Genomic DNA, 13,934 nt, shown 5'->3' with positions numbered 1-13,934 from the left:
TGGATTCTACAGTGATGAGAGAAGAACGTACTTACAGCTGAGCTAAATACTAGTTTAAAAGTGGAATATGATTGAGGCAGATTTCAGCAAGCAACTACAGGCTGATTACACAGAACCTGGTCTTTACTGGCCCTCTAATCAGCAGCACATCCCCATTACTATCTGCTCAATGTAAACTGTGCTACAACTTATTCAGCAGGCATGAAGATACACCACCTTCAACTTCTGCAATAACTGAGTTCGCAGTTATATTTCTATTCATATTATAGCTGTGTGTGATGTTTGTTTGTTTATTAGGATTTTAACATCATGTTTTACACTTTGGTTACATTCATGACAGGAACGGTTGTTACTCATTACACAAGGTTCATTACTTCACACAAGTTTATATCGAACACAATTTTGTGTCTCCAATTCACCTCACTTGCATGTCTTTGGACTGTGGGAGGAAACCGGAGCACCCAGAGGAAACCCACACGGACACAGAGAGAACATGCAAACTCCACACAGAAAGGACCCGGACAACCCCACCTGGGGATCGAACCCAGGACCTTCTTGATGTGAGGTGACAGTGCTACAGGGTTCATAAACCTTTTCAAATTCAAATTCAAGCACTTTCAAATTCCAGCACTTTTCAAGCACTTTCAAGGTCCATTTTCAAACTTTTCCAGCACCTTACAGCTGTGGTAAACTACATATTTATACAAATACATACACTAAATTGCCAAAAGTATTCACTCACCCACACAAATAATTGAATTCAGGTTCCAAGTCTAAAAGTATCTGATGTTTAATGTACTTGAGTATCAAAAGTAATTTTCTGATATTAAATGTACTCAAGTATTAAAAGTAGAAGTAAAAGTAAATGCTGTTAGTATAAACGGAAGCTGTCATTTTGAAAAATATGAAGATTTTAAGCCTGTAAACCAACTTAACCTATTTTCTTCCTTCCATCTGAACATGATTTGTACCAATTCATGATTATAATCAACTGTTAACATTACCTATTTTTTTTTACCTTATTACTAGCCCAGTTCCAACTTTTTTTAGAATGTGTTGTAGCTTAAAATGCATTTATGTGTCTGTTAAGAATTGAAGCTGACCGGACAAAACATGAAATATTTTGGGTTCATATAAGATGAAATAAGAGTAAATCTGTAAATCTAAGAAACACTGCATCTATTTTATTTGCATTTTCTATACTGTCCCATTTTGAGTTGGGTAGTACATTCAAGTCATAGATACTGTATATATCCCAATAACCTAAAACCACTGAAATTTGGCGGGATTAATTTCAAGCAAAACTCAAGAGAGTTCAACAAAACATGTGGCAGTTTAAGCACTTTAATGATCTATATCAGTATTCTTACTTTAAGAAAACACCATTTCTAACTTATATGTTGCATTAGCAGGGGCATCTGTGCCAAATCAAATATGCAGTCGAGTGATGCGCTGTGGTGATTCCTAACAGAAGCAACCGTAGGGAACTGTTCATTAATTTATTACCTCAGTGCATGGAATCAGTCGCATGGGTAAAACGTCACATTTAATAATTAAATTATCTAAAAACCTTATTACATAACATAAACTTGAAGCATTAGGGTGTTTTTAATTAAAGCTGTTTTCTGAACAACACCCTCCTACTTTTTACTTTGTTTAACATCAAGGACAGTGGCGTGAAACAGTTATTTATCTATCAGCTGCTGGGGCGGCACAGTGGCTCAGTGGCACTGTCGCCTCACAGCAAGAAGGTCCTGGGTTTGATCCCCAGGTGGGGTGGTCCGGGTCCTTTCTGTGTGGAGTTTGGGATTTTAGGATGATTTGCTCAACTTGTTGTGTGAAGAATTTCATTTACATGCTAAGACACCATAACTGGCTTACTACACAGTCAATCCTACATCCCTGAACTATGTACTGCTTATGAACATGTGATCTCATGATCCTGATCACAGTGTCACTAGTGAAAAATATTATTCTAACTAGCATTCATCTGAGACACCATAGCAAACTTCTATAAATACTTACTAGCTGCTTCAACAAGCTCTGGATGAAGACTGTAGGGGATCAGAGGGTCAGGAAGGTCAGCAAAAAAAGCCTTTAGTGCACCAGCTACAGCATTCACAGCTATATCCATGGCATAAAAATCCACACTGTGGTCTAAGAGGGAAAACACAAAGTAAGTTTGGGTTTGGAAAACCAGTGACGAAATGATTGGCATTATTGACAGAGAGCAGTTGGCTCTATAGTTTTGGTTGAAGAGTTTTTGTTTTTCCAGCATTTACACTGCGCTGTTTAAAAATCCCCACAACACTGCTGCACCTAACACACATACCAGTACAGCACACACTACTATGATATTAGTGTCTCAAAGAAGTGCTGAGAATGATGGACAACCTTAATAACTGTTTAGTGGGGAACTACTGAAATCCCACTCAAATGATAAATAGGGTACAGTGGAGTGAAAGGTATATAGAGCAAGAAATGGGTTACAATCAGTAATTAATCTGTGTGGTGGGTGTTGCTTATAAAATAAAACATTATACATATTCTTAATTATTTTTTTACTTTTGTGGAACAGAATGTAGAATCTTCTACTGCTGGGACTCCATGATTGCATTTGAGGAGGGTACATCGCTGCTCACGCCTCCTCCGACACATGCACATTCCTAGCGGACCCCTTCTTTTCACCCATGCATTCTGCACAGATGCCTCTATCTGCTAACCAGCGTCCTTACACAGCGTTTGTAGACTCAACCCACATAGTCTGGTCATCCCGCCCTAGCAGACACAGTAGCCAATTAGTGTCTGCAGCAGACACTGCCAATTAAGTCTGCTAGATGGCAGAGTTTCGAACCGAGGAGTTCAGAATCTCTGTGCTGGTGTGCTAGCAGAAAATCCCGCTGCACCACCTGGGTGCCTAAATTAAAGAATTTTACTTGATTGTACCGACACTAAAGATACAAAAACCACAACGGAAAAAACAAACTGGTTTAGTGATATTGTGTTTACTCAGCTTTCATTTTTTTTCTTTTATCTTTGCTTTCCCTCTTTTGTTACTGGTGGTTATTTTGCTGTAGGGTTATCATAAATACCCTTGTGGGGCAAGCGCATGGCTACCTATCTTTTTTGATGTTCACTGGGAGCAGCTTAGGCTTATGCCCCCGTGGGATGAAATTCCTCCTTTGTTCTGTTCTATTCTGTTTTATGGTCTTTCTGCTTTGGCTGCAGACTATTTTCATTGTTTTCTGGCTTAGTACTATACTACTTTGGTTAAGTGTCCTACAGTTGGGTTCATATTTTCCCACCTCACAGGGCACAGAACTTCTATCTCAAACCTCTGTTATTAGGCGTGACCCACCCTGTTACATCAGCTTACCTTGGTCAAACTGTTTCTGAATGTTGTCTTGATCCGTCTTGTTTCCGCTCACACGGTACAGGCCTTCTGTAGTGAGACCTACAAAAAAAAGAGGAACACAGTTAAATAAACTGCACATCCTGACAATATAAAGTCACTGTTATTGTGGATTGTGAAAGCACTACATTTATTTAAGCAGTTCCAGATGTTTTTATTACTAACGTGTGTTATAATGGTGTAAATGATTGAATATTATTAATATGAACAAAACAAGAAACAATCTGGTATAAAACTGTGCACACTGACGGGTCTAAAACAGACATGGGTCCCAGTTTATCTGTTGTAAAGCTTATTGTGAGTATTTTACAGTAAGACCATATTTTCATACCAACAGACACACTTTTATTCACTGTCTGTTTTACTACTGCTTTATTCTGGTCATGGTTGCAGTGAGTCTATTTAGTTGGGAAAAAGGCAGGAAACGCCCCGGACAAGTTGCCAGTCCTCAGCAATCACACAGTAAACACACGGTCTTTGGACTGTGGGAGAGAACCACAGCACCCGGAGGAAACACAGATACAGGGAGAACATGCAAACTCCACACAAAAAGGACTCTGGCCGCTTCTTGCTGTGAGGCAGTTTACATTCTTCGTTTCCTCTCTAGATGTCGTGTTCATAGAATTTTCACTTGTCTCTGTATTAGAACCTTGGTCACGTATATATATATATATATATATATATATATATATATATATATATATATATATACATATACATATACAGTACATACATATACATACAAGGTGGGCCATTTATATGGATACACCTAAATAAAATGGGAATGGTTGGTGATATTAACTTCCTGTTTGTGGCACATTAGTATATGGGAGGGGGAAAACTTTTCAACATGGGTGGTGACCATGGCGGCCATTTTGAAGTCAGCCATTTTGGATCCGACTTTAGTTTTTTCAATGGGAAGAGGGTCATGTGACACATCAAACTTATTGAGAATTTCACAAGAAAAACAATGGTGTGCTTGGTTTTAACGTAACTTTATTCTTTCATGAGTTATTTACAAGCTTCTCTTTGTTTACAGCCATTGACATGTCGCAGAGGTTAACACGTGAGGAGCGGATAGAAATTGTGTTGATGTCTGGTGAACGCAGTACCCGGGTCATTGCAGCAGATTTCAATGCAAGACACCCTACGAGACCACCCATCTCCCATGCTACAGTTAGCAAACTGCTTGCCAAGTTTCGTGAAACTGGTTCAGTGTTGGATTTGCCAAAATGTGGACGCATGAAAACTGTCACTAATGAAGAAACATCAGTGGCTGTCCTAGCTTCATTCAGCAAGAGCCCACAGCGTAGCACTCGCCGCATGTCACTGGAGAGTGGCATCAGTCGAACATCCCTTGGATATTAGCTACTCACAAATGGCACCCTTACAAACTCCAGCTGCTGCAGCATCTCAACGAGGATGACCCAGATCGGCGCACTGAATTTGCAGAATGGGCAAAACAAAAATTGGAACAGGACCCACATTTTGTTCAGTGATGAGGCAAACTTTTATGTGAATGGTGAAGTTAACAAACAAAACCACCGCTATTGGTCTGACACTAACCCACATTGGATAGATCCCTCCAAAACTGTTGGAACACAAAAATCCTGTTGCGGACAAACTTTACAGTGTACACACTTGAGTGTAATTACAATATTTCAATGTTTTATTATGAAAAGATTTAACAATCTGAACGTCAAACATTGCTTATCTTATCTGATCTATAATAAATACGCATAAGTATAAATGCATGTGTATCAATTACACTTTAACACAAACATTAACAGATAACATTTTGGCATTGTAATCTCTCTCTGCCCACACAAAACAGAATAATAGCAGGCTACACACTTCAATATATTTCAAAAGTTAACTGCTTAGTTTATAGTTACAGATATTTCTTAAAAGTGTATGAACGTGTACGATTAGTTATGCCTGTAATCCAGAATTAAGGTCTATACCGTAACAAAAAATATGAATGTAAATGCTCATGTTGCGATGACGGTGATGTAAAGTAATGTTAAAATAATTCAAAGTCCAAACATTTGAGTGGTTAATGAGAACACTACTTTACATGTCACACAAGCTCAGTGCAAAACAACTCGAGCACAGAAACGGTACAAATCCGATCTATTCCCTACACACTCGCTCCCTACGCCCTATAGTGCGCTTCACTTTCTTAAAGGGCCAGACAATATATTTTATAATTCACATTACACGACAGGTGAGACGTTCTTTTTTCTTAATATAGCGCTTTTATTTAGGAAAAAATAGTTCTTACATAGGCAGGAAAATCTATGGCAGACAAGAGTCAGAACAGCGGATTGGGCGTAACGTTATTATTACTGTTTGCTCCTTTTTCTCAACACTTGTGCTCGATTTACACTGAAGATATATTTAGTAAATAAGTACATGTCCGCGCATGCACGCGCTTGTGTTAATTTCCGGTTGAACTGATAAAAAATGTTGATTTTGAAAAATTAAAAGACGAGCCGTTTTTCAGTTTCTGCTTGTTAGCTCACAGATAACGCTAGCCAGTGTGGCTTTTCACTCGTCTCACTGTGTTATGACCAGTGAGCACCCCACAGCCAATCAGCGAGCTCCAACCGCCTACCCCTCCCACCCCTCCCTCACTGTGGATGCGCGCATGTCCTAAAGTCTCAGTTTTCAAGGTAAACCTGAAGCAGAAATTCGGCGCTTCACATTTAAAAAATACCGTCACCATTTTTGAATACCGTCACCATTTTTGAATACCGCGGTATACGGTAATATCGTCATACCGCCCAACCCTAATATACACACACATATACACACACACACATATACAGATATATATATATATATATTAGGGCTGGACGATATGGCTAAAATTTATATCATGATATAACTCCTAATTTTGATCGATACGATATAATTCCGATATCGATATGAATAATACAAATGTCAGAAAAACTGCCACCAAAATTGGATGGCTGTACCTGCAAACCTCTTTTCTGGTTTCTGGCAAGAAATACAAGCTAAATAAACCACTGAATCAGTCCTTCCTCTCTTATCAGCTATTTCATCTGCTTCTTTTTCAGCTGTGGACAGTGGCAGAGCCAGACAGTTTTCATAGGGGTGGCCAGACTGAGACCACTGCTCACACAGGGGTGGCACAGAAACTGTCTGATACCTTATTCTTTTATGTGGCAAGTTGCTGTGGATCTAGTAGTGTTTTGGTCACTCACTCATTTACCTATACAGGCAGTGAGTGCCATGTAGAATTACATCAAGCCTAGCATAATAAGCTTTTTATTTTTTCTCATTTTTCCTGACAAGTAAAAAACTAAAATATAGCATATAACCTTAACATTATGAGGAAGAATTTCAAAGATATTATTTTGCAGTACTTGATCATTTGATTGCGAACTTGTGTGTACTGATGAGACTCATTTGAACCCCAGAACATGCTAGCGTGAATGCATGGAAAACAAATTTAAATTTTCTTACAATATAATACAGACTGACCAACACTATTAAGCCAAATCAGCATTGACTTTACTTTTAACAGCCTTCCACAATGCTGGAGCTTCTTAAAACTGAATATTTTCTTTTAAATGGAAGTTAAAAAAAAAAAGAAAAAAAAAAAAAAAAAAAAAAAAAAAAAAAAAAAAAAAAGCCCAATTTAGAGGAAAACCGCCCAATCTGGCAACACTCAGGGCTCTAGACTAACTTTTTGCACTGGTTGCACTGGTGTGCCTAACTGTTTTTCTTTGGTGCACCAGCACAAAAGTTAGGTGCACCCAAATCAGGTTCACTTTTTTTTATTGACTTTGATTGATTTGGATTAACTAACAATCTGGTCAACATAAAGTTCTTTATTTGAAGCACAATTCTACAAGAAAGGTAACTTACTGAAAAAGTGTTGGTGTTTAAAGTGCTTCACTGAGCTAAAATTTTAACTCAAGATAAATAAAATAAAAAGAAAATCTAAATTAAAAGTGCAAGTGTTTTAAGGGCTTCACACTGAACATCTCATTTAATGATAAGAATATTACATATGGTTAATGCAGTAACGAGACGCATATTATTGACATAGGCTTCATGACATGACATTATTACATTTTGAGTCAGTTTGTCGCTGATATTTTTAAAGTGCCTTAAAAAAAGATGAATTGTGTGATATGACGTGGTAAAAGTGACCCGGACAGAACAAACAACGTTCAACATGAAATATAAACACTACACGTGAAGTAAATCCAGCTAAACACAGATACATGTGGTATTTTAGACTGGATTTGATGGTTATTTCACACAGATGTTTGTTTGTATAATGGAACTTTAATTATGTTTTATCTCTCGAGTCGAGCGCTGAGCAAAATCTGTTATTTACGTCGAGAGTCGCGGTGAAAACGAAGCGCAAAACTCTTCTCACGTCAATAAACTAAAGAAAACAACAACTAAGACAAACACATCACCTCTTCTTATCACCGATATTTGATTGATGTTTTTACATTAAAACGAACATCAGCAGCACAGATGCTCACACATATTATACACACTCCGCCAGGCTATTTCTCTGTGTAACGCCCGCCGGTGATGACGCTGGTCCCGCCCTTCACTCTCTGATTGGTTTAGATATATAGATATGATTAGATTATGGGCCTAATGTGTGTCTGTTGGTGCACCGGAGACTTTCAGAGTCACAGAGACTTTTTTCCCCTCGAACGGCTGGTCGCAGATTGACTGTGGATGCTCGTTCACTCACAGCTGTTGAACTCATTTAGCCGCTAATATCCACCGTGTTGTAGCGGAGTGTAATCAGAGCAGTAACTGTGGCGCACGTCATCATGCACATACATGAGCATATCGATCGAATTTGTTTAAAAATCATATCACCGTTATTGAAACATTTTCTATCGCGATATATATCGATATCGAATTATTGTCCAGCACTAATATATATATATATATATATATATATATATATATATACAGGGGTTGGACAAAATAACTGAAACACCTGGTTTTAGACCACAATAATTTATTAGTATGGTGTAGGGCCTCCTTTTGCGGCCAATACAGCGTCAATTCGTCTTGGAAATGACATATACAAGTCCTGCACAGTGGTCAGAGGGATTTTAAGCCATTCTTCTTGCAGGATAGTGGCCAGGTCACTACGTGATGCTGGTGGAGGAAAACGTTTCCTGACTCGCTTCTCCAAAACACCCCAAATTGGCTCAATAATATTTAGATCTGGTGACTGTGCAGGCCATGGGAGATGTTCAACTTCATGTTCATCAAACCAATCTTTCACCAGTCTTGCTGTGTGTTTTGGTGCATTGTCATCCTGATACACGGCACCGCCATTGGATGCACATGGTCCTCCAGAATGGTTCGGTAGTCCTTGGCAGTGACACGCCCATCTAGCACAAGTATTGGGCCAAGGGAATGCCATGATATGGCAGCCCAAACCATCACTGATCCACCCCCATGCTTCACTCTGGGCATGCAACAGTCTGGGTGGTACGCTTCTTTGGGGCTTCTCCACACCGTAACTCTCCCGGATGTGGGGAAAACAGTAAAGGTGGACTCATCAGAGAACAATACATGTTTCACATTGTCCACAGCCCAAGATTTGCGCTCCTTGCACCATTGAAACCGACGTTTGGCATTGGCACGAGTGACCAAAGGTTTGGCTATAGCAGCCCGGCCGTGTATATTGACCCTGTGGAGCTTCCGACGGACAGTTCTGGTGGAAACAGGAGAGTTGAGGTGCACATTTAATTCTGCCGTGATTTGGGCAGCCGTGGTTTTATGTTTTTTGGATACAATCCGGGTTAGCACCCGAACATCCCTTTCAGACAGCTTCCTCTTGCGTCCACAGTTAATCCTGTTGGATGTGGTTTGTCCTTCTTGGTGGTATGCTGACATTACCCTGGATACCGTGGCTCTTGATACATCACAAAGACTTGCTGTCTTGGTCACAGATGCGCCAGCAAGACGTGCACCAACAATTTGTCCTCTTTTGAACTCTGGTATGTCACCCATAATGTTGTGTGCATTGCAATATTTTGAGCAAAACTGTGCTCTTACCCTGCTAATTGAACCTTCACACTCTGCTCTTACTGGTGCAATGTGCAATTAATGAAGATTGCCCACCAGACTGGTCCAATTTAGCCATGAAACCTCCCACACTAAAATGACAGGTGTTTCAGTTATTTTGTCCAACCCCTGTATATACAGTGTATCACAGAAGTGAGTACACCCCTCACATTTCTGCAGATATTTAAGTATATCTTTTCATGGGACAACACTGACAAAATGACACTTTGACACAATGAAAAGTAGTCTGTGTGCAGCTTATATAACAGTGTAAATTTATTCTTCCCTCAAAATAACTCAATATACAGCCATTAATGTCTAAACCACCGGCAACAAAAGTGAGTACACCCCTAAGAGACTACACCCCTAAATGTCCAAATTGAGCACTGCTTGTCATTTTCCCTCCAAAATGTCATGTGATTTGTTAGTGTTACTAGGTCTCAGGTGTGCATAGGGAGCAGGTGTGTTCAATTTAGTAGTACAGCTCTCACAATCTTTCATACTGGTCACTGAAAGTTCCAACATGGCACCTCATGGCAAAGAACTCTCTGAGGATCTTAAAAGACAAATTGTTGCGCTACATGAAGATGGCCAAGGCTACAAGAAGATTGCCAACACCCTGAAACTGAGCTGCAGCACAGTGGCCAAGATCATCCAGCGTTTTAAAAGAGCAGGGTCCACTCAGAACAGACCTCGCGTTGGTCGTCCAAAGAAGCTGAGTGCACGTGCTCAGCGTCACATCCAACTGCTGTCTTTGAAAGATAGGCGCAGGAGTGCTGTCAGCATTGCTGCAGAGATTGAAAAGGTGGGGGGTCAGCCTGTCAGTGCTCAGACCATACGCCGCACACTACATCAAATTGGTCTGCATGGCTGTCACCCCAGAAGGAAGCCTCTTCTGAAGTCTCTACACAAGAAAGCCCGCAAACAGTTTGCTGAAGACATGTCAACAAAGGACATGGATTACTGGAACCATGTCCTATGGTCTGATGAGACCAAGATTAATTTGTTTGGTTCAGATGGTCTCAAGCATGTGTGGCGGCAATCAGGTGAGGAGTACAAAGATAAGTGTGTCATGCCTACAGTCAAGCATGGTGGTGGGAATGCCATGGTCTGGGGCTGCATGAGTGCAGCAGGTGTTGGGAAGTTACATTTCATTGAGGGACACATGAACTCCAATATGTACTGTGAAATACTGAAGCAGAGCATGATCCCCTCCCTCCGGAAACTGGGTCGCAGGGCAGTGTTCCAGCATGATAATGACCCCAAACACACCTCTAAGACGACCACTGCTTTATTGAAGAGGCTGAGGGTAAAGGTGATGGACTGGCCAAGCATGTCTCCAGACCTAAACCCAAGAGAACATCTTTGGGGCATCCTCAAGCGGAAGGTGGAGGAGCGCAAAGTCTCGAATATCCGCCAGCTCCGTGATGTGGTCATGGAGGAGTGGAAAAGCATTTCAGTGGCAACCTGTGAAGCTCTGGTAAACTCCATGCCCAGGAGAGTTAAGGCAGTTCTGGGAAATAATGGTGGCCACACAAAATATTGACACTTTAGGAACTTTCACTAAGGGGTGTACTCACTTTTGTTGCCGGTGGTTTAGACATTAATGGCTGTATATTGAGTTATTTTAAGGGAAGAATAAATTTACACTGTTATATAAGCTGCACACAGACTACTTTTCATTGTGTCAAAGTGTCATTTTGTCAGTGTTGTCCCATGAAAAGATATACTTAAATATCTGCAGAAATGTGAGGGGTGTACTCACTTTTGTGATACACTGTATATATATATACAGTATATATATATATCTATATATATCTATATATCTATATCTATATATATCTATATCTATATATATCTATATATATATATATCTATATATATATATATATATATATATACACACACATATACATACATATATATATATCCACACACACACACACACACACACACACACATATATATATATATATATAAAAACGTGACCAAGTTTCTAATACAGAGACAAGTGAAAATACAATGAACACGACAGCTAGAGAAGAAACGAAGAATGTAAACTGCCTTGTTCCTTCTTGGTACAAGAATCATAAGACCAGCACTGTATACTGTGACATGTTATGGCTAATTTAACCACAACTGCATTTTCTGTTATTCTTTTATATAATATCTAGATACATTTAACAAGATAAACCATTCAGTGATTGGTGAGTGTCATCACTCTATAGTGCTTCAGGCTGCTAGTCTGATCCATTCATTCATGTGGTTTAACCCACTGAGCTACTATAGGCTATTAGCCAAAGCGTATTTGCATTCTTGAGATGCTCTCACATGTCAGAGCCAGTATCACCCTCTGTACACACAGCAGGAGTTTAGGGTGAGGCGCAGCTTTGTGCAGGAGGGAAAAAAAAGCCTATTTGCACAAAGGACAGGTGCAGGAAGTATGAGGGAGTGCACTGTACTTTTCTGGCTCACAAGCCAAACAAGATGAACCACCTATGAACCACCTATGAACCACCTATGAACAGATCAAACCATGGGCACATGTGTCTTTTCAGGTCTAAGCAAGTGAGCAAAATGTACATGAATAAACAATGGTTACCAACTATTGGCTTGTGTGGTTTGGCTTCTGTTGATTTGTGATTAAACCTGGCCTTTTGTTTGATGAACCATCTACACTTTGGCAGCAAAAAACTATGCTACAACTACATTTAAAAAAGCCATTAATTACACAGTTTTAATTTTGGCTAGCAATAGCACAGAAGCAGAGCTGATGATTTTCAAATGTCCCTACAGGCAATCCAGAGGTATTTTAGATAGTCATTAGCAAACCACAACAAAGAGGAACATCACTCAGGACATAGGTAGCAACAGGTTTTCTAACACAGGGGTTTTCAACCTGTACTGTTGTTAATGAATGTTGCGGTTTTAAATAAACACCAGCTACTACAGAACATTTTGTGTGACTCGCTTACCTTAAAAAAAGAGCTTAAAAAGCTCAGGCTTAATTAAAATGAGTATTACCACAGAGCGGGAGCCGAGTCAGACTCATTCTGCCTGTGGAGCTAAAAGTTTTCTGTCAGTCAGAGCAGATGATCCTAAACTAACCAACTTAGTAATTAATGAACTTTTGCCTCTGATTGGCTCTTTGAAGTAACTTTTTTTGCTCTCATCTACATTAAAAGCAAGAACCGCTTACGATTTACGAAAGTGAACCACGAGTTTATATAACGTGCTCATAGAATCAGCTCAGATAGGCTCGGGCTGTATTATCTTTTTAAAATAATTATTTCAATCATTAAAATTGCATCGTATGTATGATGTGCACAACGTTAATTATGTTATTTTAGGTTTCGCAATGGTTTCTGTGCGATGGTTGACGGGGGGGTGTGGTCGAGACGTACCTTCGAGTGGGGGAAGGGGGGGGGGGGGGGGGGGGTGCAGATTCGCAGTCGACACATGGAGGGGGGCGCATGTCCAAAAAGGTTGAAAACCCCTGTTCTAACAGACAACTTTAGATCAGCCTAGGCATTGTAACCAGAATAAATTAATGGCTCAGGGTATTACAATCCAAGGTGCTGTTCTGTCCCTCAAATTAAAAAAGCACATTTCTATTTCAATAGCACCTTTATATTAGGGTTGGGCGGTATGACGGTATTACGGTATACCGCGGTATTTAAAAATGGTGACGGTATTCTAAAATGATGACGGTATTTTTTTTAATGTGAAGCGCCAAATTTCTGCTTCAGGTCTACCTTGAAAACTGAGACTTTAGGACATGCGCGCATCCACAGTAAGGGAGGGGTGGGAGGGGTAGGTGGTTGGAGCTCGCTGATTGGCTGTGGGGTGCTCACTGTGTAAGGTGATAACACAGAGAGACGAGTGAAAAGCCACACTGGCTAGCGTTAGCTGTGAGCTAACAAGCAGAAACTGAAAAACGGCTCGTCTTTTAATTTTTCAAAATCAACATTTTTTATCAGTTCAACCGGAAATTAACACAAGCGCGGACATGTACTTATTTACTAAATATATTTTCAGTGTAAATCGAGCACAAGTGTTGAGAAAAAGGAGCAAACAGTAATAATAACGTTACGCCCAATCCGCTGTTCTGACTCTTGTCTGCCATAGATTTTCCTGCCTATGTAAGAACTATTTTTTCCTAAATAAAAGCGCTATATTAAGAAAAAAGAACGTCTCACCTGTCGTGTAATGTGAAATATAAATATATTGTCTGGCCCTTTAAGAATGTTAAGTGCACTATAGGGCGTAGAGAGCGAGTGTGTAGGGAAGAGATCGGATTTGTACCGTTTCCGTGCTCGTGTTTTGCACTGAGCTTGTGTTACATTTAAAGTAGTGTTCTCGTTAACCACTCAAATGTTTGGACTTTGAATTATTTTAACATTACTTTACATCACCGTCATCGCAACATGAACAT

The 13,934-nt window shown here is 39.9% G+C and overlaps 1 protein-coding gene across 1 annotated transcript in view; it reads right to left on the bottom strand.

The window, feature by feature from the left end:
• arhgap5 (Rho GTPase activating protein 5) overlaps nucleotides 1-13,934 on the bottom strand; it is a 75,435-nt gene that overhangs the window by 6,822 nt on the left and 54,679 nt on the right. Inside the window, exons 4-5 of the mRNA XM_063007380.1 lie at nucleotides 3,377-3,454; nucleotides 2,026-2,157 (exon numbers count right to left, since the gene is read on the bottom strand). Coding sequence (XP_062863450.1) covers nucleotides 2,026-2,157; nucleotides 3,377-3,454 — 210 coding nt within the window. The remainder of the gene's footprint in view (nucleotides 1-2,025; nucleotides 2,158-3,376; nucleotides 3,455-13,934) is intronic.

Source organism: Trichomycterus rosablanca, chromosome 13, assembly GCF_030014385.1.
Source record: "Trichomycterus rosablanca isolate fTriRos1 chromosome 13, fTriRos1.hap1, whole genome shotgun sequence".
In the NCBI taxonomy this organism is placed as follows: Eukaryota; Metazoa; Chordata; class Actinopteri; order Siluriformes; family Trichomycteridae; genus Trichomycterus; species Trichomycterus rosablanca.
Note: the sequence above shows the minus strand (reverse complement) of the source record. Positions and strands in the feature narration are given on the sequence as shown.